Below are 26,094 nucleotides of genomic sequence, written 5' to 3' on the forward strand. Positions count from 1 at the left end.
GGTCCCTTTTATAACATAAGGACTCTAATTCCATTCATGAAAAGCCTCCACCTTCATGACTTAATCATCCCCAAAAGGTTCCACCTCTAAACACCATAACCTAGGGAATTAGGTTTCAACGTGAATTGTAGGGGAGCCCAAATATTCAGTCAATAGCACTCCCCGTTACTATTGGTCAGTGACTGGCTGGCAGGGCATAACACTCCAGGCAAAGTCACTCTTCTGAGGCTGAAGGCAGTTCTCTAGAAAAGGAGGGAGGTGTGAACTGATGGCAGCTAAAACTCAGAGCAGCTGGAGGAGGGCTTTATTCACAACGTTAGCAAAAGGATTCTCCTGCATAGTGGAAACAGAAAATAAGAACAGGAATGAGCTGCTATTGAGAAGTACAACACGGACAACATGCCATGGACCTATGAGCTTGAGGTGGTGTAACGCAGGGCTGGGTGGATAGATATCCTATGCACACCTCCACAGCCCAGTACAGCACGTTCTGGTAGTAAATGCTCATGATGCAGACCTGGAGTCAACAAGGAAAAAGCTGTATTTTAGTAGGATATGCAATTGAAAAAACAGGGACCATCAACATTTTATAGTTTAATTCCCTAAATCACTAACTCTAGTTATTTAGAAAAGAAACAGCTCATTTGTGAAAATGCTGGGTAGGTAGTGAACCTAATATAACTTTTTAGAGTGTCAACCATGGCTCATCAGCTTGAAGCATAAAGAGCTGCTCACTACAACAGTAAGTACTTTGGAACAACAGAGGTGTTTTCAGAGAGTCTCATGTTTTGAGGCTTAGGATATTATTGTGTCTCAGTTTATTCTTAGGAAAGTTAATGGGAAAGAAAAACTCTGCGGTTTGTTTCTGTTGAACAAATGAGTGATTGTAGGGCTGTAGCTCAAACCAGGTAACAGATTGCATCATTCCCATTGTTTCTTCAATAACAGCTGGCCTCCTGGGCCCCCTTACCTGTTATTCCATTAGCACCTTTTCAAGTTTCACCCTGCGATGGTTACCTTTGGACTGTTTTACAGAAACTTTTAGTGTAATCCATGTATAGCACATTGGGTATCAAAAGCTGCTTTTGATGTGTCAGTGTTCTCTAGAAAAATGTTAATGTTTTTCTTCTTTAGTACCATAATGCCACTTTTGACTGGGCACTTTTGTCGAAGAAAGAGTGTGTGAAATACGGAGGAAAGCTCGAGGGGAACAACTGCGATTTTGTTCCTGATATCACACTCATGTCTTTCATCCTCTTCTTGGGCACCTACACCTCATCAATGGCTCTGAAAAAATTCAAAACTAGTCGTTATTTTCCAACCACGGTGAGTACCTGAGCTTTATATAATTTTCATCGAATTTACACTGTATCAACAATAATACAATTTTACATAAGGAAAAGGGCACCTGTAATTTAACTTTTCTGATATAATTTTGGGCATTTAAAAAATTGCTTTTCAGTCTTTGTCCATATACATCCATATTTTTAAAATAATTATAGTCCAACTTTGAAAAACCTTCCAAGGATTTTGCTCACATAATTCTGTCATAAAGTCTGACCGTCATAATTCTGACTGTACTAAAATGAAAAGGTGGGCCACAGTCTATGGAAAAATGCATAAATTAAGAAAGTATCTTTTATATCCATAGTGTTTGACCATGTAAGCAAAAACTCACTTCATATTAATCAGGAGTTTTGACAGAATTTCTTGGTCATCAGCCATCCCTATGAGTAATTTAATGGTTGAATTACAGGCTGTGGGGTAGAACTGTGTTGTTACACAAGTACTGGTGGAAGACACACATGCTATCTGAGCCAGCCTCCCCTTCTCACAGTGGTGAATGCCAACGTGTATAAAAACCGGTAGCTTAGCTAAGTTGTGCTGCAGACATCCTGTCTGGTATTAATATGCCTGGGTGAGCACAGCGTCAGAACCGTGATTCCCTGAGAGACAAGATGAGATCGACATTTAGCTAATGGCATTTTGGTTTGGGGGTTTTTTGTTTTGTTTTGTTTTTGTTTTATCTAAAGAATGAAAGTAAGATAATCCTTTGTTTCACAGTTCAATTCTTAGTATTTGGGATGTAGATAATTCTTAAGTAATCTTGATTATACCTGATTTTTATCAGTGAACTACTCCATATTGGAATTTCATGAAATAATTCCTTTTGTGTTTCATGTAGGAATGAAACACAATGAGGTGAGTAGCAGTTGATGAAATTTCTTTTTTCAACTCCTAGGAAATGAAATATAAGATTAATATGTTACCTTTACCTAGGTGACTTTTTGACCTACTCCTCTTATAAAATTGAACATAAAGGGGAGGGTTGGTGGTCATTGTCTTGGTCTGTGTGAGCCACTACAACAGAATACCATAGACTTGGAGGTTTATAAACAATGAAAACTTATTTCTCACAGTTCTGGAGGCTGAGAAGTCCAAGATCAGAAGCCATCATGGTTGGGTGAGGGCCTTCTTCCTGCTTCATAGCCATCTCCTTTTTCCTGTGTCCTTATGTGGCAGAAGGGCTAGGGATCTCTTTGCGGTCTCTTTTGTAAGAATCCTAATCCCATTCATAAAAGTTTTATCCTTATGACCTAAGCATGCTTCTAAGGTTCCACTTCCTGATACCACCTTCTTTAGGGGTTAGGATTTCAACATATGGATTTGGGGGGTACACACATTCAGATCCAAGCAATAGTGAAATGTTTCAAACTAGCTGTACCAAGGAATGAAAACATTTCCACAAAGTGAAAAGTGGAAAGAGGTGTTCAACTTAGTCTGCCTAAAGTTGACATCACGAACTGGTGGTCCACAGGCAGAACTCAGCCCCCAGCCATTCTCAGTGCAGCCCACAGTTTGCACACGCACACACACACACAAGCATCCTCACATGTGGGCCTTGGGGAATTTGCACTTCCCAGGTAGTTATTATCCTCACAATTCTGTATTGTCTAAGACTTGGCTGCTTCACACATTCAGATTAACTGCTTCTCTCTGAAGACATTTGAGCTTGTAACACATTCACATACTGGGAATATGCTCACTCAATCCATCTACGCAATGGTATAAATTTCCTGTGGAACAGATTCCTGAGGAAAGGTCTTCTAGGCTGATTTCTTCCTCTCTATTGAGGTCTTTTCATTCTTAATTATTAATTCATTGGACATCTTGGGAATCATCACCTGCTTTCCAAAGTCTGATGTTTTATTTAGACACAGGTAGAAAAGTGAAAAATTTGTGAAGTACTTGCAAGTCAAAATAACTAACAATATAAACTAATTTTTATTATTGTTATTTGGCTTTGTCCATGTGCCCTTTAACCTTAAGATGAATAATGTACAGGGATCATTTAACTGCCTGTGTAGACCTCACCTTTTTCTTCCAGCAATGATTCCCAAATTGAAAATACTTCTTTAGACTTAGAGAAATTTTACCTTTATGTGAGTCCAAGCATGTAATTTCTCAGATATTGATAAATGCTCTTGAGAAATTCATGAGTATGCAAAAATAGAATAATGATAGCATTGTAGTTACAATTCCTTAAGAAGGTTTTCAGCAAAGTTGATAACTGTGTATACTGAATAATACAATAAACAGGGAGGAGAAAACCTAGGTGACTTCTAAGGAGCAATGTTTAAGGGTGTGAGCTGTTAGACTTTCCTCTCCCTTACTTCACATGTATGGCTAAATAGTAATAATGCATACATCAATTCACACGTGCATACATGAAGAATAAGGACATTTTTTCTTGCTCATTTGCCAAAATATGTTTTTACTTAAGCTGTCATTTAGAAGGATGATCTCTATAGGTAGGAGCAGATAGATTTATAGATTCTTACTCTTATGTATCATATTCCACAATTAAAATTTACATGCTAAAACAGGTAAATTAGATAGTCCTTGATTGTTGTGACAATAGTTAAGCCTGTGACTACTTCCTCACTCACATCGATATGAAACCTTCAGAATCTCACAATGTCAGTACTAGTTGACAGTGCCCTTGTCCTACAAAACATCTTAGTCTCCTTTGGCTTGCACAGTCATTTCTCTTTTGTACTCTCATTTCAAAACGTTTGCATGAGTTGTTGGTCAATTAAGACTGTAAACTGCTGGAAAATTGTTATGCTTCTATTTTATTCCTCTCATATCAATTAGCAAAATCTTGGATGCAGGCTCAGTATTTGTTGACTAGTGGAAGCCAGTCAAGTAGAGATAAACGCTGCATTTTATGGAGAGAGCACAGATGTAGGAGCCCTGAAGCCATAGATTCTAGTGCCAGCACTGCCATTGCCTGACACGCACCCTTTGAAAACCAACAGTGGACATCAGTCACCATAGGCACAAAGGAAGAGCTCAGCTCATTGGCAGTTAAGACCCTTTAAGCTTCTAGTATTCTATATTTTTTAAGAGAGTTTCCTGACCCCATCTCCTAAATTAAATAAATTCTCTGTATTAAACTAGTGCTTTGGTTGTGATCAGGACTCACAAACTTCCAAAAATTAATTAGTATCTACATCTTTACGTCAGGCTCACTTTTATAGCTGCTCCCAACTGTGTTCTGTGGATGCTCCACAGTTGTCATACAGCAAAGGTGACCTGTGGTTTCCTTCCCACATTGAAACTTACTCATCTTCCTGTATTCCTTGTCTCAGCTAGAAATGCCACCTAACCTCACGGCCACTCAAGTCCAAAATCTTAAAATCATATTTGATGTATCAGTCAGAGTCCCAGCAGGAAGTAAATCATACATTCAAATTATGACAATTTGAGGGGTTTAATAAAGGCATTACTCATAAAGGTCAGGTTTGGTTTAGGGAAACCACGGGGAGAGGGTAGTTTCCAGTCCTAGCAGCCGTGAAGCCGCAGTGAGGTTGTTACTATCTTTGGCCCAAAGGATGTGAAAAGGGCGTGGTTTCTGGAACCTGGGAGAAGAGAGGAGGGTGGAGAGAGCTGTCTAGTGAGGTTCTATGACCTTGAATAGAGAGATTTAGCCAGCCTGAGGCAACTTCCCTGGGATACAGCTAAGGCAGTCAGTACTCTGATCTCTCTTCCCTCTGATGGCCTGTCCAGGCTGTCATGGACAAAACCCAGCTGGACTCCAGAGAACAAAGGAGCTCACTGTAGACCACTCAGGTCAGCATCTCCATGTAGAGAACGTGGTGGAAAGGTGTAGAAAATGGATCTGTTGTGACAGAAGATGGTATACATTGCATTCGCCTCTCCAAATTTTTCTTTATTAAATTAACCTTATCACAGTCCCCTTGATTTTTTTGCTATAGTCTCTCTTCTTTATACTTATACTTCTGTTTCCCTAGTTCAGTTCCTCATTCCTTTGCCTAGACCAGGGTCAGTTACCTGTGAAGCCACTTGCAATCCATCAGTATGAACACTTAAGATGAAAGGGTTCATCTTTGCTAGCTTGGCTGTCAAGAGTTTAATTTGTATACCAGTCACTTCCAGAGAGTCTGAATGCTCAGTGGACATGGGTGGAAATCCAGCAGTCCACTGACTTTGTCCTTTGTGCCCCCCTCTTATTAGAAGGGTGCATCAGTCTGCTGTCCCCCACAGTTACTGGTCTGTTACATCAGCCTCACGTCTTTATTCAAAGTCTTTCAGTATCAAAACTCCCTGTAGTAGCACCCCAGCATAATCTGTGATCTTCTGTGGCAAATGGCTCAGGGCATTAATCACAAAATGTTCTTCCAGAGTTCCATATCAACAAGTGACCATATGCCATGGGGAACAGGAATGCCACCACTGCATATCTGGTGGCACAATGAAAGCAGAAGCCTAAAGACAGAGTAGAATTGTGATTAGTAGAATTTATAAAGCTATAGAGCCCTCTGAACTAGGCAAAATTATTGATACTTTAATATGTGAAATTCACTGTGGCTCACTCATGTATATAATTAGCATGAAGATGCCTTTCTTCAGGAACCCCTTAATTTTCTCTTTTTATTCCTTTTAAGATAAGTAATGATTCTAATGCTCATGTGAATTGATGTAATGGTAAGATTCTTTGTAAATTTACCTCCTGGCTGTAAATGTCATTTAAATAAATAAAATCATTAGATTCCAGGTGACATCAATAGCTACGAAAACTTCTATGCTTTATTTAGGTGATACAATTGAGCAGAATGTTCTTTGATGTGTTTATTTTTTTTAAGTATTCTCTATTGTATATATAATTAGTACATTCATTCAATATTGTACCTCTGTGCTTGGAATAATACTAAATGGTAGGAATACAAAGATAAATTAATAAATGGGCCTAGCACCTAGTAGGACCTTCATATGTGATGGTTAAGTTAGATTTTGGCGTTTTCTGATGAGAATGACTCATTTTGATCCTTCTACCCCATTCATGCTTATTATCTCCTGTGGCTTCACACTTTGGTGCTTTCTTTGACCTAAGTGAGCTGGTGGTGGTCTTTGAGGACTAGCTTTATGGATGAGATAAATGTATAGGGCTTCAACGATTTCAATGAGAATACAGTGAACATCGTAGGTAGGTGATGCATTTGGTTTTTATCCATGTAAAACACAGAAAAGTCTAGAATTCCATAATCGGCTTATATTTTGGGGACCATGAGTTTTGCTTGACATTTTAGCATGTGGCAATTCTATTAAAGCTATAAATGTTTAGTTTATAAACAAGTCCTTATGAAAATCAGGTGATATCTCCATTCTGTTTCCTTTTTCTCTCAGATACATTTTTGATGAATGGTAAAAACTGGCAAACTAAAGCAAATAATGTATCAAGAAATAACTAAGAAATAATGGGCATGTATTCTATGTCTAGTGTTACCAATACTGGGTGACATGTGGCTGATTATTGCAGAAACATCAGACCCCATCATGCCATTGAAACCCATTCCCAAAATAACTTTGCTGTCAGTGAAGGAGAAACAGATTTTCAAATTCTTGTGTTACTTTCTACCAACGAAAGTAATTTTTAAAGTCAAGAACACTTGTTTTTAATTCAAAATTGTTTTTCATATTTATTTTTTTCACAATGACAAAGGGGCATTGAGTTATAAATACAACATAATCTAGTAAACATTTAACAAAGATTACACTACTTCAGTTCTTATGGACATTTGTTGAAAAAGAAAGCAATAAACTTAAGTTGAGCCCTAAGATAATGAAGGTTAGGAGCACTGATTGGCTAAAGCATAAAGGCAGCATAAATGTGGATAGGAGAAGTAATTTGACCATGGTATGTCATTGGTCCTAAACACTTTCAGCTTACTTGTGCATCATAGAAAACTCACCAGCATTGAAATCCATCCGCTAACACAAACTGGTTTCCTACTCCATTTCCAGATTGTCTAATTTATATGTATGTCTTACTAATTGTTATTTTTTAATTTTTTACTTTTTTACCTTAATGTAAATTATTAAATCACCTTTAAAGCCCAAGAACCCTTTATTGTAACAATTTTTTTTGTAAGAGATACAAGAAGATCCTATTAGAGGGTCAAGAACTTTTGACAATTGGGCCTTAATCATGGGATTTTAGTGTCAGGGCTTTGAATACCACCTAATCCAACATTGCCTCCTAATTTCTGACAAGCGGTCTCTGTGGGCTGCTTGAATGCTTTCCGGAACATGAACTTCAAGTCTCCAAAGACATTCCTGTAGACACGCAAGTCTGTTTTTCTACAGCCCTTCTCCTTGGGTTCTGCTCCTGCCCTCTGAAGTTACACAGAACAAATTTAGCCTTCCTTTCCTGTGGCAGATATCACGTCTTTGAAGGCAGTTCCTTCCCACAACTTCTGGGGCCCACCATCATGTTTTATGTGATCTGTTTTCAGACTTGTGTTCCTCTGCTTATGCTTTTCTGGGTCAACTCCAGGTTTTCAGTTTCAATTTAGAACATAGTGACCAGATAGGGACCTCGTATTTCCCATGTGATTTGATCATATGCTTCTGGCACGCACTCATCTGCTGGGTTTTAAGGTAGGACAGAGGAAGAGGACTGTGAGACTGTGACTGCCGACGTCGCCTCAGCATCCCCGCAGAACCCCTCCGTTAGGCCTACCCCCTCTGTTCCATGTTTGGTTGAACTTCTTTTTTTCTGGTAGATTTCCACTGGCAAGCTCTAAACCTTACCCACATAAATTGTCCAACTAAATTCCCTTCTTCGTGCCCCAAATCTCTCTGACTTTGGAATTTAAGGTGTTAAAATCCTAGAGTCTACATCAGACATTCCTCTTACTGAATTCTAATTATAATAGGTATTATCGGTTCAAGGTATGGTTTATTATGATTCCTTTACTAGTATTAATGCTTATTTATTTCTTTTATGGTGCTTTATAACATTGGCTTCTAGGGGGTCAAATTTCAAAATTTTCATGGTATGGTGTGCCTTTTCATGATTGCCAAAAGACACATATTTGTCTGGCATACCTTTTTTTTTTTTACCTAGGATAAACACTTTTGTACACAGTTGTCTTTAGCATTTTTCAAGCCCCACGATCATGAGAGGAATTGACATCGTGAATTAATATTTGTCGAGGACCCACAGGGTGCCTGCTGCTGCGCTGTGCCTTCATAACAACTCCATCCGTTGAGAACCGCTCCGCAGGCCATAGCCCCTCCCCCAGTTAGTGCAGCAGCAGCTGCGGTCCTCCTCGCAGAGCAGAAACCCGATGTCCTCTGCGGCTTCAGAGGAGCCAAGTTCATTTTTTTCCCCTGTAAATTAACTAGCTTCTCACTGTGGTGTCTTTATGATTATGACTCCCTTAATGATTAATACAGTATCATCCTTCAAGAAGAATATGTTTATAATAGATTTATTAGGTTGTTTTTGCCCAAGAACAAGAGAGCATCTTTCCGTTATTTGAATTTATCTTCCAATCCACTTAATTTCTTCTTGGCTTTGGTAGTTTAAATATTTAAGTTTAAATATTTAAGAAGCAACTGCTTCTTATTTGGTTATTTGAGATATTTTGTAATTAATTCTGCAGAGGGCAGAAATATTTTTTTTCTTTTTGTTTTTATAATTAAAGGACAGTAAACAAAAGTAAAAGAGCTCAAAACCAGTTTGATATAAAAGAATCTTTGTTGAAACATACTTTTCTTTTCCTCATTTATGCATGGAAGTAGGAATTGTCATGTGTTGTAGCACCAAACTTTTTTTATGGCAAACAGATGTGTGTGTGTGTGTGTGTGTGTGTGTGTGTGTGTGTGTGTATCTGTTCATAGATTTCTTTTATCTTTTATTTTTCAATTACAGTTGACCTGTGATATTATATTAGTTTTAGATATACAGCATAGTGGTTAGACAGATATACAACTCATGAAGTGGTCCCCCTGATAAGTCTAGTACCCACTGGCACCAGACATAGTTGTTATAATATTACTGACTCTGTTCCCTGTGCTGTACTTTCCATCCCAGTGACTGTTTTGTAACAGCCAATTTGAACTTCTTAATAATCCCTTCACCTTTTCCACTCAGGCCCCCAGTCCCTCTCCCCTCTGGCAGCCATCAGTTTGTTCTCTGTATCTATGAGTTTGTTTCTGCTTTTGTTGTTTATTTTGTTTTTTAGATTCCACATACAGGTGGAACCATATGGGATTTGTCTTTCTCTGTCTGATTTATTCACTTAATATAATACCCCTCTAGGTTCATCTGCATTGTTGCAAATAGTAAGATTTCATTTCTTTTTATGGCTGAGTAGTATTTCACAGTTAGGTTGTTTCCATATCTTGGCTATTGTACATGAAATGTTTTTCTTTGTCTCTTGTTATAGCCATTGTTTTAAGGTCTCTTTTGCCTGTTATAATATTGCTACCCTAGCTTTATTTTTATCATTTCCTTTTGTATGAAGTATCTCTTTTCATTCCTTTACTTCCAGACCGTGTGTGTCTTTTGATCTGAAGTGAGTCTCTTCTAGACAACATATATAATGTTTTCTTCTCCATTCAGTCTCCCTATGTCTTTTGATTGGAGTATTTAATACATTTACACTTAAAGTAATTATTGATAGGCATGTAGTTATTGCCATGTTATTATTCTTAAAGAAGTCTCTTTAACATTTCTTGTAACACTGGTTTTGTAATGACAAACTCCTTTAGCTCTTTCATGTCTGGGATGAGTTATCTTGATTTGTGTTTCATTAGAATTTAGTAGTTTATATTCCTAGAATATTGAGGCTTGAGCCTGGAGATGCGTAGCATTTGATTGGACAGTCACCTGTAATTTAGATTGTTTGTTCAAGCCAGGTTTGAGGCCTCTGAATTCAAAGGATTGGGTATGAAATCTTGTGCAAACAGGTTTTCTCATGAAAACTTTGGCACTTCTAATCATTACCAGAAATATCTAGTAGTAAATTAGGACCTATACATTTCTAATTTTATTTCCTCATATGTATAGTGTCACATAAAAGGGTGCTGTTTTGGAGTGTTTGAAAAAGATCAAGTTTGATGAAAATGGAAGGTAAAATAAACCAAAAAAATGAAAGGAAAATCACGTATGTTTCTTTTCTAAATGTGTTGGGAAATGTGAGAAGGGCTCAGAAAAAGCAATTCTTATTTTCTCAAAGTCAGACTCAAAGCTCCTATACACAGGTCCTCGGGTATACCCAATAAGCTATATGTACTCAACACTTGACAGTTTTAGGACACTTTCTAGTTCTGCTCTCAGTTTTGCCTCGTCCAAATCAAACTTCCTTTTTAGTATAGGATAGGACCTGAATAGTCTGCTGAAATAGCACCCCTGCCTACCTTCTCTAATTAGAGGATTTGGAGTTGAATGCAAAAGTGACCTGGGAAAAATCAATTTCCTTGACTATGAAGTTTAAACTGGATCCACTATCTTAGAAATTCAGGTCTTACAATAAACACTCTCCAGGAGTGAATTCTGCTGTAACTGAACTGAATTGTACAATTTAAGGGGAAGGAAGGGGAAATAGAAGTCAGTATGTTATACAGAACACCTCATCCTGGCTGTGCTTTTTAATGAAGTTAAGCAATATTATTATAAGCAAAACTGAGTAGATTTCCCCCCCCCCATAAATTATAAGAAACGTAATCTTAAAATGTATCAGCACTTGTCTCTTTAGCTCCTTTTATACTTACAGTTCAGTAGTGCCACACTTGACAGGATACCATTGATGAGGGGCTCTTTCAGGTTTATATATTGATATCTACATTTGGGAAACTAAAAACTATGCTAACAGAGATAAACTATTTAGTTATATTAGTTATTAGTTTCCCATGGCTGGTATATCAAATTACTCAAAACATAATGGCTTAAAGCAACACAAATTCACCGTCTTGAGATCTGGCACCCTGAAATGGGTGTGACTGGGCTAACATCAGGGTGTCAGCAGGGCTGTGTTCTCTCTGAAAGCTCTGGTGGAGAATGTGTTTCCTGGCCTTTTCAGGCTTCTAGAGTCGGCCCACATTTCTTGGCTCATGGCCCATTTTCTCCATCCTCAAAGCCAATAATGGCCCGTCACTTCTCTCACACTATATCACTCTGACCCTGACCCTCTTGGTGCTCTCTGTCACTTATAAGCACCCTTATGGTTACATTGGGTAACTACCATAATAATACCAGATCATTTCTCTGATCTCAAGGTCAGCCAATGAACAACTTTAATTCTATCTGCAACCTTAATTCTCCGTAGTCATGTAACATACATATTCTTAGGCTCCAGGAATTAGGGCTTGAGCATCTTTAGGGGGCATTAATCTGCCTGCCCCATTATCTGACCTAAATTTTAATATGATTATGTTGGGTGATACCTTGACAGTGCACTGAATGGGGGGCAAGTGGAGAAGCAGGAAGATGAGTTAGGAAGCCAAATGAAATAAAATGGTGGCTTAGACAAAGGTGGTGGTAGCAGTGGAGGTGGCAAGAGGGAACAGGGCCCTGCCTTTGTTTTGAAGATGATTTGCTGTCCTCTTAGGTGAGAGAGAGAAGAGTCACATACATTATCCAAGATTTTTGGCCAAAGCAGTAGGAAAAATAAGCTGCTATTAATTAGGATGAAAAGAACTGCTGAGAAAGTAGGTTTAGGGCTTCAGTGTTCTGTTTATGGAAGACTAAGAATGCCTCCTAACATAAAGAGGAGCACTGTCTTTTTAAAATCAACTTTTTGAACAACTTCCAGTATAACTGAGTTATCAAGAAGTTGGATTTACTGGGTAAGGATTGGGAGGGTGATAAAGAAAAGAGAACATTTTTTTTTTGCCTTTGCAATGACTTCTGTGATTCCAGGGATTTATAACCTATTGGACCAGAGAGGTTGTTAACATCTTAATATATCCCTGAAACTGCTTCACATGACTCTCTTTTGCCAGATTACCCTGAACTGCCTGTGTCAACACTTACTTGTACAAAACTGAAGAAATGAGTGTTTCTAAATATATCACAGTAATGCATGATGTGGATAATAGAGGAAATTGTGATAGGGAAGGTATATAGAACTCTCTCAACTGTCTTCTCAATTCTGTAAATCTAAAACTGTGCTAACATATAAAGTTGATTGATAGAAACAAAGGAGGGAAGGCGGAAGGAAAGGAGATAGAAAGGGAGAGAGGGAGGGAGGGTTTTTTCTAGTATTGTGTCCCTAGCAAACATCCTTTTTCCATAGGGACTCCAGATACTTCCATCCAAAATTAGGTCTGAGTGGCAGTTCCATGCTGTTACTGGGTTTTTATTTCTTGTTTCTTGTATTTGAAGATTCCTTTTAAAGACCTCCTGGCAGTGGATTATTTAGTTATTCCCATTTTTTTTCAGCCAAAGAAAAAAAATGGGAATAACTAAAAAAGCCTGTGGAACTTGAAAAATCAATAGTTAATGTGTGTTATGAGAGGTTATTATATTTCAGATGTTATGTTAAATACTTTCCTTGTTATCCGATTTAGTTCTTAGAACAAACCAATGAATTAGTTAGGGGTTATTTTGGCTACATTTTGCAGGTGGAATGACTGATGCCAAGAAAGGGTAAGCATTGACAGGTAGGAAATAATGGTGCTGGACTTCCAGCCCAGGTAATTTGACTATAGAAACTGCTTCTCACTGCCGTACCATATTTTATCCCCAAATTGATCCATGTCATCTATTTATGCTTGACATTATTGTGTGTGGTGTTAACTTGCCCGTCTCCCATAGCTGGCTTTCTGCTCCTCTCTGTGTACTTCTCAAGAAAGCTAAATTAAGCAGAATCCAGCTCTCCAAGAGGGAAAGGAACTTCTGGCCGAAAGTGCCATCTGTGATCCTGCTGCTAGTTAGTGCCAAGGCTCCTGACACCTGGTAATGGTCAAGAATTGAGCACTACCACAGCCTTTGGCATACCACATTGTCAAGGAATTTCGTTCTTCACTTCGGTTTCTATTGAACACCTGACTGCAGTAGTCCTGCTACTCTTTTAAAAGACCCTCTCTCCTGAGAAAGGTGCAGCCACTCAGCCCATGACCAGTCTTTCTTCATCTGGCATCACCAGGAAACTGAGAGCGCACCCTGAGATAACTCGATAACTGCTCCGTCAGCCTTGGTTTTACAATGTTTAGGAGCAGGCTTCCTTGTGTATGACTTGACTGTGGGCTTCATGGGGACATGGACTGTGTCTGTTTTGTTCACTGTGATATTCCTTGTGCCAAGCAAAGCATTAGGTACTGAACAAGTTTGTGTTGAATGATCAGTTTATGCACTACCATGTGCGCAGACCTTGGAGGGTAACTCAGGTGTCTTTGCTCTAGTAATGGTCATGGAGGAGGAATGACAATGCACCTAAACCGTCCTAGGCTCTTTGGTTGACTTAGAAATGGCCTTCTGCACCAACTCCGTGGGAAAGGTCTCACGGAAACTAAGGACTAATATAGACTGAAAAACATTTTCTTTGAAAAAGTTAGTGGAGCCATCACTTCACATTTCTCTGAGGCCTTGAGTCCACTCAGGGGACTGGAACTCCTCTGTGCAGATTTTTATAATGTGCTCTGAGATTGCATCCTTATCCAGGTCTCTTTTGTGCTGCATGCAGGTGAAGTGTTTATACAGTATTTCAGGGATATACCTTAGAGTCCCCTCCCCTGCACGCACACACACTGACTTGTTCTGTGGGGTTAGATTATTACTGGCCAGGTGAGAAAGTGATACAAAAACAATTTAAAAAGTAATCTCTGTGTCGTGTGACAACTCCTTTAATTTATTGATAAAGCTGTTACTGTTAGCAAATACAGAATTCTTTGTTCAGTTCAAACACAGGCATGTATACAGATGCAGTGCTAAATAGTCCCTGTTTTCTTTTTTTTTTTTTCCAGGCAAGAAAACTGATCAGTGATTTTGCCATTATCTTGTCCATTCTCATCTTTTGTATAATAGATGCCCTGGTAGGTGTAGATACTCCGAAACTGATTGTGCCAAGCGAGTTCAAGGTAGGTGAGCCTCTGTCTCTTGGTCATTCCTGGAACACTTTGGCTTTCTTTCCTTTCCCCTGTTCTTTTTGTTGCATCTCTCCTTAGTGTTGTACAATTATTCAGTTCTTCATATAACTCAATAATGTTCTCTTGCTAGGTGCATATATTTACATTTTGTCTGTTTCTTTATTAAAATTAAGTGCCTGAATAGGATCAAATGCAAAGTTCACATTTTATTGTTTTTTATAGAAAAATACCTTATAAGCTAGGTGGTGAAAGACAAATACCATATGACCTCACCTAGTGGAACCTCTATTAGTGGAACCTAATCAACAAAACAAACAAGCAAAATATAACCAGAGACATTGAAATGAAGAACAAATTGACAGTAACCAGAGGAAATGGGAGAGACGATAACAGGCTGGGGTGGGGGGAAGGTCATCAAGGAACATGTATGAAGGACACAGGGACAAAGCCAAAGGGGGTGGGCTCGAGGGTGGGAGACAGGGATGGGTGGGGCATGGGGCCGAGGTGAGGTAAAAATGGAGACAACTGTATTTGAACAACAATAAAAAAAAAGAAAAATACCTTATAATAACATTACAAACTCTGCTTTATACTTTTAGAGTATTTTAAAATATCCAAAGTGTTTTCATACAACTTATCACCTTGATCCTTAGAATAATTCTGGGATGTAATGTAATTATCATCATATTGATTTTGTGAAGTTGGTGTTTAAGTTATAATAGTTAAGCAAAATGCCCACGATTACATTTCTAATTCAATGATCTCTTTTTGCTACCAAACTACCTGCCATATATACACACATTTATGTATAATGTACATTTTAATTATCACAGACAAGATACAAAATTTATTCATTTTATAAATCTGTAGGTATGTTCAGGCCTACTGGCTAAAATTTACATTTCAGTCATTGTTAAAAATCTGAACCTAATTTTTCATTATAAGTTTTTCACCTATATTCTAGAATATTCCTAACCTCTCTCTTCATCATGGAGACCATATACTTCCTAAGACAAACTAAATTGACTATAGTTTCAGCTTAATAACTACTCAGTGAGGAAGGGGTATCTAGAGCAAACAGGATATATTTGCATTATCTCTGCCATCACATGTTAATTAACAAAGATAAGTTCTCATGCATTTAGTCATTAGTTCATTTAAGCCATTATTTCCTGGACGTTTGCTTTGAGTCCAGTGCTATACTGCATATTTGTAATGCACTGATTAGGGAGACTGAGTTCCTTTCCTTACAAACTCACAACCTGGTACTGATAGTAAAACGTGGATAGGTTTAGTGGTGGAGTTATGAGTAAAGTGAGATGAAAAACAGAAATACCTTCAGAGGACAACTGAGACTTTTTTCATAGTAAATGTGGGAAAATAATTCATAATTAGAATTCTATGTTGGTTTACTTGCATTGTTTAAAGTTAGAAAAAAGGGTAGGAAATATTTTTTTTTTGTAGTAGAGATGCATGATCTGCTGAGAGAAGATAGACTGGGAACTAGAATAACCATGTTTTTCATTTTCTGTGATATTTCTGAGGATTGCACCAGTTATTTGGGGTTATTTTTCATACATAAAATAAGAAACATCAGAGTGTTCCAAATAATTGAGTAGAGAATATAAAATATGTGTAGCATTTTATATATGGTGTTTTGAAACTGTTACAATTTGGCAGTGTTAGAAACAACCTCAGTATAATTGCTACAGCCCATGAAAGAGATTCGAGGTAGCTTTGTGATTCCTCTCCAGTCTCTTGACTGAGTGTTTTGTCTAGTCTTTTCTCACAGCTGGGCCCTGAAACTGAAGTTACTTTCTTCCATGTTGAGTCCTATCTTGGATTGTTTTCCCCCCACTAGCCTATATTCCTAGTCTCCTTAATTTAAAATATAGCCTTAAAAATAACCTCCCTAAGGACACTTTTGGTGAATAATCTTCTTTGTCCAATCTATCAGTAAAACTATTTCCATTTTTTAATGTGTTGCCTCTCCAAAAATAAGTGTGTCTCTCCCATTGATTTTTCACCAAGTAGTATGTATTCATATTGGTTTTTTTTTTTCTCTTCTTCAAGCCAACGAGTCCCAACCGAGGTTGGTTTGTTCCACCGTTCGGAGCGAACCCCTGGTGGGTGTACCTTGCAGCTGCTATCCCTGCTTTGCTGGTCACCATTCTGATTTTCATGGACCAGCAAATCACAGCCGTGATTGTAAACAGGAAAGAACATAAACTCAAGGTAAATGTTCGTAATAATGGTTACCGTTGACTTCTACTTTCTTTGAAGTTCTTGAAAAACAAATATTGATTCAAAACTAAGATGGTTTTATGGGGAGTTATATTGCAGCCAATGTTCTTTAAGACTTGGCAGAGTCCTGGGATCACCGATTGTTGACACGTTCTCCTCAATGGAATACTTCAGGAGGATTTCATTTAAATCTGAGAGAGTTGTTCCATGCTGTATTTCCTTAGCCACCAAAGAGAGCAATATAAACGTTTCACCACTCGGCCACTGTCACCCTACATCTGATTCTAATGTGCTGATTATCCTTAATGAAGACGATGACAAATGTTTTTTCAGAAACTACTGAGATCCATAGACACAGACAGCAGTGTGGTGGTGACCAGAGGGAAAAGTGGATGGGGGAAGGTAGTGAAGGACAAAGGGAGTCAAATATATGATGACACAGGGGGATTTGACTGTGAGTGGTAAATACACAGTACAATATGCAAATAATATGTTATAAAATTTTGCACTTGAAACCTATACAATTTTATTAACCAACATCACCCCAATAAATTTAATTAAAAGAAAGTATTGAGATAAAAATATGGATTTTCTTCTTTCATTGGTGAATGTGGTAAGTTATATTAATAGGTTTTTCTATTATTGAACAGTCTTGCAGTCTCTTAGGATATAGTTTCTTTTTTTTATATGGCTGGATTTGGTTTGCATAAATTTGGGGGTGCAGAAGATTTTTGCGTCTGTTTAAGAGTGACATCGGCCTGCAGTTTTCCTTTCTTACAGTGTCCCTGTTCAATTTTGGTATCAGGGCACACTGTCCTTATAAAGTCAGCTGGAAAATGTTTCCCCTTCTATTCCTCTTCTATACCATTCTCTCAAACAGAATATAATATTCTCTTTATTTTGTGCAACATGCCAATCAATTATCTGTTCTTCAAATGATCAGACATGCTTGTAAAATTAGCCAGGAGGTTTCTGTGTAGAACTTGTAAAACTGATGATCAAAATGTTTTAATGGTTATAAAACACTCAGGATTTCTATTTTTTTCTTTAGCAACTTTTAAAGTTGTTTCTATTTCCCCATGTTTTCAAATTTATTAACATATTGCTTATAGTATTATCTTGTTTTTCTAAATTAGTTTTTTCTTTTAAATTTTTAATATTCTTGATTTGTGCTTTTTACCTTCCTTGTTCAGCCTAGCTTGAGTTTTGATAATTATACTGTTCTGATTTCAAAGAAGCAGTTTTTTACTATATTAATTTTCTGTATTACATCTTTGTTTTGGTAATATTTTCTTTATTTGTTTTGAGGCCATGTTATTAAGGACATTCACATTTATATTTAGTTTATCTTTTTAGTGAATTGAACTTTTTATATATATGACTCTCTTTTTTTCCGTTAATAACACTTTTGCCTTAAGGCTTATTTTACTTTGTACTAGTAAATCTGTGGTAACTTTTAATTTTCATTTGTCTGATGTGTATTTTTTTTTTCATTTCTTTTTTTCCCAATATACCTTGTGTTTTGTGTCTGTTTTTAAATAATACATAGCTGGGCTTTTAAAAAAATCTTTTTCTGCATTTTGTTTTTAACTAAAGTATTTAATTTATTTAAATTGATGCTGATGAATGATAGATTTGAATTTATTTTTACCACATTACATTTGCTTTCTATTTGTCTAAATTTCTCTATGTTCTTTTTTTTAATTCTCCTCTTTTGCCCTCTTTTAGATTGATACAGTTTTGTTTTTCTTATTTTCTTTGTTCTCCTTTTACAAATTATTTTGGAAGTTACATATTTTATTTCTTCTTTTAGTGATTATGTTGCATATTTTAAAAAGGCTATTTAAGTTCTAAAGTTAGTATTTTACATTTCTTCTGAATAATGCTAAGGACTAAAGAATGGTTTAATTTTTATATTCCTTCCTGAATCATATACTGTTGTTACCCAGATTTTATTGCTCTCTGGATTTTAAAACCCCATTAATTAGCCAGTCAGTATTTTTAAAATTACATTTTTTTTGCATTTTCTTTGCTCATTTTCTTTTATCTTTATTTTTCATTTCAGACCTTTTTGGAATTTTTTTAGACTTAATTATTTCTTTAAATTATTTTTTTAAAAATTATTGATTTGAAGGAAAGAGAGATAAACATTATATTGTTGCTTCACTTATTTATGCATTCACTGATTGATTCTTGTGTGTGCCCTGACCAGAGATCAAACCCCCAACCTTACAGTATTGGGATGGCCCAGCCAGGGCCCTGAATTATTTCTTTTAAACAGAATTTATCAGACTTTAGAAATTTACTCCTGTGAGAGTCTTTGGATGATAACTTTCTCATTTGTGTTTGTCTAAAAATGTTTTTGTCTTACTCTCATTCTTAACAGGTGGTTTCTCTGGATATATTTTAGGTTGAAAGCTATTTTTTTCAGTACTTAGAAGCTATATTCCATTATTTTTGACTTCTATAAAAACCAAACTGTCAGTATAATTCCCATTCCTTTGTAAGTAATCATCCTTTTGAATGCCTTTATCATTTTTTGTCTTTGTTCTGGAGTTTTACTCTAACCTGCATAAGCATAGATTTCTTTTAATTATATGTTGGGTTATTGGGCTTCCCAAATCCTGTCTGTTACCAATTATGGAATTTTGCAATTCTTTGACTCTTTCAATCACTAATACATCCTTCTGGTGTTCCAAGTAGAGTTTCATTGTACATCTCCATATTGCACTCCACTTTTATGTTATTTATTGGTTTATTTTTTACATTTCTTATCTCTTGGTCTCTGTTCTATTTTCAATATTTTTTCAGATCTATTTTTTAATTCTTTCTTCTGTTGGTTCTGTTCTACTACCAAAGCAGCTCATCAAATTTTTCTTTTCAAGAATTACACATTTTTATATTTTAAAATTTTATTTATTTTTTCCCAAATCTTCCACTTCAATTTTGCTAGTACCTAACTTCTTTATTATTCTTTTATACTCTTTTATTTATTATTTTGTATATATATTATATTTTCAGGTTTGATTCTGAACTTTGTTTTCTGGCTGACCCTTACTCCTGGTGTTATTCTTCCTTATGTATTTAGAGCTTTTTAAATTTATCTTTATTTTTATTTTTTTATTATGAGCTAATTTTCCTATGTGCATGCTTCATAGCCTTCCAGAGATTTTTATTTGCTTCTGGGAGGTTTAGGAGAGTCCAACCAATTCAGTAACACTTTATTTATTCCTATAAAAAATCTTTTATTACAGAGTATTTTATGGAAAGTTTTAAACACATATGTAAGGAGAAAGAATGGTATAACTTCAGATATATATTACCCATCTTTCAGAATTATCAACTCATGTTCAGTTTTACATCATATAAATTCTAATCATCTTCCCCCCTTCATATAACACTTTGAAGCAAAGGTAGATGGCATTTCATATTATCCATATGTTTTAGAGAGTATTTCTAAAGATATCTTTTAAACCATGACTACAATATTATTATCAGTCTAAAAAAAAATTAACAAAATTTCTCAGTATCATCAAACTTAGAAATTTTCAATCAGTATTTAAATTTATGAATGTGCCATAAGTATAATAAGCTTTAAAATATAATTTATTTCTTAGAATCAGGATCCAAATGAAGTTGAAACACTTTTATTTTAAATCTTTTATAAACTTTTAGTCCACAGATTTTTTTCTCTCTGTTAATGCCTTTTCTCTTTTTTTTATACTTTTTGAGGCCACTCATGTTGTTTTTTCTGCTTATCTTTTGCTGTATAATAAACTACCTAAAAAATATAGCAATGTCAGCATAACAATGTCTGAACCTATAGAGAATTTATATGAGTTTGTTTGACTTTGAGTCAAACAGAAGGAATTGAATTACAGGATATTTAACTGAAATTCTGTGCTTTCTTGAGGGCTTCTGAGGGATCTGAAAGTGAGGCATTTCAAAGGTGTGTTAAAGTAGGTGCCCAGAAACAATGCACAGGCTTGCTTAAGGTGAAGGTAAGCCTTTTACTAAAGACTCCTAGGCCTGGGGCATGACTACCCACCATCACCTGCCCAGTTAGGAATTTATGATTGGACCACCATCAGAGGTTACTTTTGATTAGATTTATTATAGAGCCCATTTTTTTTTATCCACATGTGACTTAAAACAACATTTTTTATCATTTCTTGGGTTTCTTTCAATTGACAGGACTCGCATGGATACTTCCTGTTTGAGGTCCCTGCTGCAGTCACATAGTGGCTGGAGCTGGTGCCATCTGAAGGCTTGACCAGGCTCACTGTCCAAGACTGGTCCTTCCCTCCCTCACATGTCTCACATGTGTAATACCACTCTGGAGATTACTTTTTTCCTTTTCTTATGGCGTTACATCTGGAGGAAAGGCCAAAAGAGGCATGTGTTCCCACTGGCTTTCTCTATGGGGTATTTTTTTTTCTAATTAACTAACTTAATGCCCTGTGTTTAGAGTATCTTAGTTTTATTTCAGGGTGTGTCTTCCACCTTTGCCTTCTCCCCCATATCCCTAGGATTGATCTCCTGTCCCTAGAGTTCAGAAGGTCATTCTAATCCTCCAGAATTCACATGGTTTCTCAGAGCAGGTTGAGACTCCAGGGCTTTCTGACTTTGCAGGTTAACTCTTCCTTGTTGCCATTGTCTTTTGTGTCTCGTTGCTTCTCTTACTTTCTATTTGGTAAACCATAATTTGTACAAGATATTTTCTTGATTTGGTCAAGCATTTCTAGATGTTCTAGACTGAGAGAAGTTTCAGCATTGATTTAGTTTGAAAGGCTGAAAGTGGATGTTGACTAATATATTTTTAATTCTGATAAATTTTGAAACATATTAATAGTTTTGATATATAGTTGACCAGATTTGTTATGTGTCCTTGGAAGTAAATGCCTATTTTTATTTTCAAGTTTTCTTATTAATAAAATCCAAAATTTTGAGTTTAGCAAATTTAGAATTGATAAAACATAGAATTTTTAAAATGTTCCTATTCCTTGTAGAAAACATGGGAAAATCAAGGCGTATTAGGGTTTACCTGTTAAAATAGGAGTTAAGTATAAAAAGTTTTTGTCACTTTTGGAATTGCTTATTTGAAGTCATTCCTTTGATTCACAATAGTTACAGAAAGAGTTCCAGTCTTTTAACACAAATCTAATGATAACAGTGGAGATTTCACCATGAATTAAAGGCTTTTTACTCTGGATATTGTTTTGTTCACATTTTGTTAGGAAAGGAGACTGTGGAATATGAAAATTAGAAATTTTGTCTAAAACTGTAAAGGACGTTGGCTGCTATGAAATTGAGTCCAGAGAGAAACCTGAAGCAGTGAGAGAGATGGAAGCATTGTGATATTAAAAGCAGCATGTTTTTGGGTGGCATTTGCTTTGGCTCTGTGTCAGGTGGTGCTGGCTGGCTGGCTGCTCTGTTTGGGATAGGTTCCACCTTTCCACTCTGCTGCACAGCTCTGTGTTGATGTAGGAACGCCAAGGCACTCGGCTTTTTTTTCTTGGCCATCATTTTGGTTAGTTTTTTCCCACATTATCTCTGCAAAGCACTCAAAAGCAAACCAGGCTCAGCAAGGTCATAGCTTCTCTAAGGTCACTCATTCCCTGAGTCATTGCAGAGGCAGAAGAGTTCTGAACTGCAGACTGCAAAGCAAGGGATGCATCTCATAAGGAAAGTGATTCCGTTGTAGCTAGAGTGTGGGAGGGAGAAATAGTTTAGGATAGGTGTAGAGAAATAGATATTAGGTGGTTGTAGCAATACATTTTTTCTGATATGCTCTATGGTGAAGCCTTAATTTGAGTGTGTTTTCTTGGATAACTCCAAAGTTTGCCTTGCTTTCATTTTTTTTTTTTACTTCTACTATCAAACCTTAGATCCTGTTATTGCATGTCTATTCTAATTGTTTAGATATAAATTATATCCAGTCTCTCTTTCTTTATTCCTAAAACAGTAATTATTTTTTTAAAACATGTTATTCTTATATGTCAGTCCTATATTTCTAAGCCTTTACACATTGGTCTCAAATCTTTGCCCCTTAAAGAATATCAGTTTGCCTTAGCCTGGGATTTAAGCCTCTTTGTGATATGATCTCAACCTAAATTCAAAACGATTCTCTTCACATACTTACTACTAGAATGCTGTGGCCAAATGAATTGGTTTCTCTTCAAGTCTGGCAGTTTCTTCTGCTAGTTATTCCACTCTCAATGATTATCACTTATCAAAATTCTCACTGTTCTTGAAGATCCTCCATATTAAAAAATTTGTCAGTATAGCCATCACTCCTAATGTACTTTCTACTGTCTTTGTTTTTGCTCTTAGTAAGTTTGTGTTACCCTGCAGTCACATGATGTTTGTTTCACAAAGGTATATATTTTCTGTAATTACCTTATCTGTTTTCCTGGCTTAAAATGTTTTTAAGATAAGGATCCTGTTTTGGTCCTGTGGTCAGCTCTTATGCGGCCCATCACAGTGATTCATCTACAGTGGATTCAGTAAACACACATTGAAGAATTGTGATTTCTTGGTCACGTGGCTTTCAAAGTTGTGGCACTGGGTGAGATGGGCATTAACTGGAAAACCCACCAGCCCATCGCCAGTTTGCATAGCGAGTGCTTAGATTATCGAAATTCCTGTTTAGATGTCATCACGGCAGGAAGTGTTATGTGGGTTCTTTCTAGACATAGCTAAACACTTTATCCTTTGTACTTTCGGGTGTCCTTTCCCAACTTCTTTGAATATGTATTTGCATTGTGTTGAAATTTGTATATAAATTGAAGTCTCCTCATCCTATTGTGAACTATCTCATGGTTCTTGGGGTCCCAATAAACCCTCATTGGGTTGTTGGGGTTGCTCCTAGCATAAATGCTTATTCTGTGGCCATGCATGTGTACACTACTCCTGATGCCTTTGTAATACCCATCTTTTACCAGATGTAAACTGTACATTGTTAGGCCAGCCTTTTTCTCTCATAGATTTTTTTATTTCTGTGGATGTACTCCTAAATGACTTTTGTTTTGTATTAGCAAAGCATATACAATATCAAAAGGAAGTAACTTTCCACTTTCTATCCTTTTAATTAAAATAATCTCCAGATTCAGAAAGTAGAACATCCTTTGGATTTATATTCATGAAGACCAGGACTTTTAAATTTATTTTTATTTTTTATTTTATTGTCATTCAAGTACAATTGTCTCCATTTTCCTCCCACCATTCCCCACTAGTCCAGCCATCCCCACCTTCCACTCTTGATCCTACCCCACTTTGGCTTTGTCCAAGACCAGGACTTTTTTAAACTTTAAAGGAGATGCTTAACCTTTCAAGCATTTATTGAGTCCTTGCTATGTAAGGAACATTTATGTTAGATGTTGAAGATAAAAATTGTTCTAAGTTATGGTCTTTTTTTTAATTAGAAAATAGATGTTTTATTTATTTTTATTTAAACTTATGAACCAACCAGCCAAACTGGTAAATATGATGATACAGCAAAATACAAAACATCTATCACAAATACTTGAGTAATGAATTGGGGTTTGTAGTAAAACAGCAAAGGGGCAGAGGAAATCAATTAAGTATATTGTAGCTTAACCATTCACCTGAATGGAGGTTTTTAAAAGGCCTCCCAATCCCAGAAAACACAAATAATCTTTTATCACACATCTTTGTACTTTTACTTTCTATTCTTGAGTTTGAGATTCTACACCCTAGAATAATTCAAAATAGTATTATATTTAATTATCTATAGCTAGAGACATCTTGTATGTTTCTAGCAGCAAGGCTATGAAAATCTCTGATTAGACTCAGCATACCTCACCCCCACTGCTCCGAGTTCTCATAATAGGCATAATGAGAAGGAGCATATCAAGGCATAGATACACAGAAAAATGCTAGGAGAGATACAACCACTGCCAAATTGGGATTGAATACACCTGCCATCACACTGAATGTTCATGGCTAGATGTTTGTGGAGTCAGGCTGCATATTCATGGAGTAATCTGGGAATAAATCCATGGTTTGCTGGGTGCTATAATACAAAGGGGTTTGCAGTATTGCGTCATAGCTTTCCCCAGCAGTTTCCAAGGTGACCTCTAAATCACTGATGGGAGTTTGCTGGAACAGGATCTGGGGCTGCAGGAATTCCTCTCCATAACTATATAACTGATTGGTCCAGGCCAGGTTGGTCCAGGCCCAGGGGCACCAGGTCTGACTCTTTCAGGAATGGTAGTTCCAAGATGGGCTGTTCCAAGAATGGTTGCTGCAAGAGAGGTTACTGCAGGTCTGGTTGTTCCACACTGAAAGGTTTCCAGAAGCATTCACCAGACATCCCTGGTGATGATAGGAAGAGAAGCCCAGGTACTCTGTAGTTGCTGAGCTCATCTGAGTTAAACAGCTGCTATTCTTTGGCCAGTTGTACTTCTGCCACCTCTTACATTTCATTCTTTGGTTCTGGAACCAGATCTTAATCTGTTTGTAGCTAAGGTTCAGGACATTGGGAAGTTCTTGCATCTGCTGGAGGTTGATATACTTCTGTCTCTGAAATTTCTCATTGAGTACACAGAGCTGGGTCTGTGAGAAGATGGTTCTGACCTTCTGTTTCTTGACCTGGCCCTTTTTCCTCCTTCGCTACACTGTCATCTACTGAAGTGAGCAGTATTATGTTGGGACTGGTGGAAGAATCAGGGCTGTTCTGAATAATCAGGTCCATGGAAGAAGGAAGAGGAGAGACTGCAGACTCTGTGTGGAGTGTCTCAGCAGATGACATTGGCAAGGATGCATCTTTTTCGTCAGGCTCATAAATCTCAGGCACTTGTGAAGGTTCCCTAGAATTGGATGCTTCAGGGCAGGGCAGGCTTTGGGGAGAAGCCAAATCCACACTCAGGCTTTTCTGTAACAAGAACCAACCAACCCAATCTATGAAAAGATAAGTTATAATCTTAATGTGGTTGAGGGAAAGGAAGACTTTTTGAAGGGATTGATGTCAAGAGGCACAGAGTAATTATGTATCTATTAATTATTTTATCCCAGAACTTTTATTTATTCTGGTGCTTTTATAGTTGCTTTTGTATTCTACTTTCAAAAATCCTCTTTTGTATTATGCGGCCCCTTTTTGCTAGTCTCCAGAATATTTAACTCAAACTTTTCTTAGTTGAAAGAGCTTAAGAAAGCATCAAGATAGGTCAGGGAAGCATGCATGAGTTTTTCTGCAGTAGTTATTCTTTTGACCCGTTGATCTAGCCAGTGTGCACACGCTTAGGTTTACAATGTTCTTAGAGACAAGATTTGGGGATCCTGCCTATTAATTCCCATGTTGGTACCTCTGATACAGTCTTGAACGATTTAGTCTAAATTCGACTTAAAACTATGTGATATTCCCAGCTGTTGTTCATTTCTTTCCCCTCCTTCTAATGACTCACATTTCTACCAATTAACAAATAA

At 36.9% G+C, this 26,094-nt stretch overlaps 1 protein-coding gene across 6 annotated transcripts in view; it reads left to right on the forward strand.

The window, feature by feature from the left end:
- SLC4A4 (solute carrier family 4 member 4) overlaps positions 1-26,094 on the forward strand; it is a 327,443-nt gene that overhangs the window by 272,167 nt on the left and 29,182 nt on the right. For all 6 annotated transcript variants that reach the window (XM_045858122.1, XM_045858123.1, XM_045858124.1 and 3 more), the window contains 3 exons: positions 1,135-1,326; positions 14,281-14,394; positions 16,477-16,638. In XM_045858122.1, the coding sequence (XP_045714078.1) occupies positions 1,135-1,326; positions 14,281-14,394; positions 16,477-16,638 (468 nt within the window). The remainder of the gene's footprint in view (positions 1-1,134; positions 1,327-14,280; positions 14,395-16,476; positions 16,639-26,094) is intronic.

This window comes from Phyllostomus hastatus, unplaced genomic scaffold (genome assembly GCF_019186645.2).
Source record: "Phyllostomus hastatus isolate PE091 unplaced genomic scaffold, TTU_PhHast_1.1 phas_scaffold_1674, whole genome shotgun sequence".
In the NCBI taxonomy this organism is placed as follows: domain Eukaryota; kingdom Metazoa; phylum Chordata; class Mammalia; order Chiroptera; family Phyllostomidae; genus Phyllostomus; species Phyllostomus hastatus.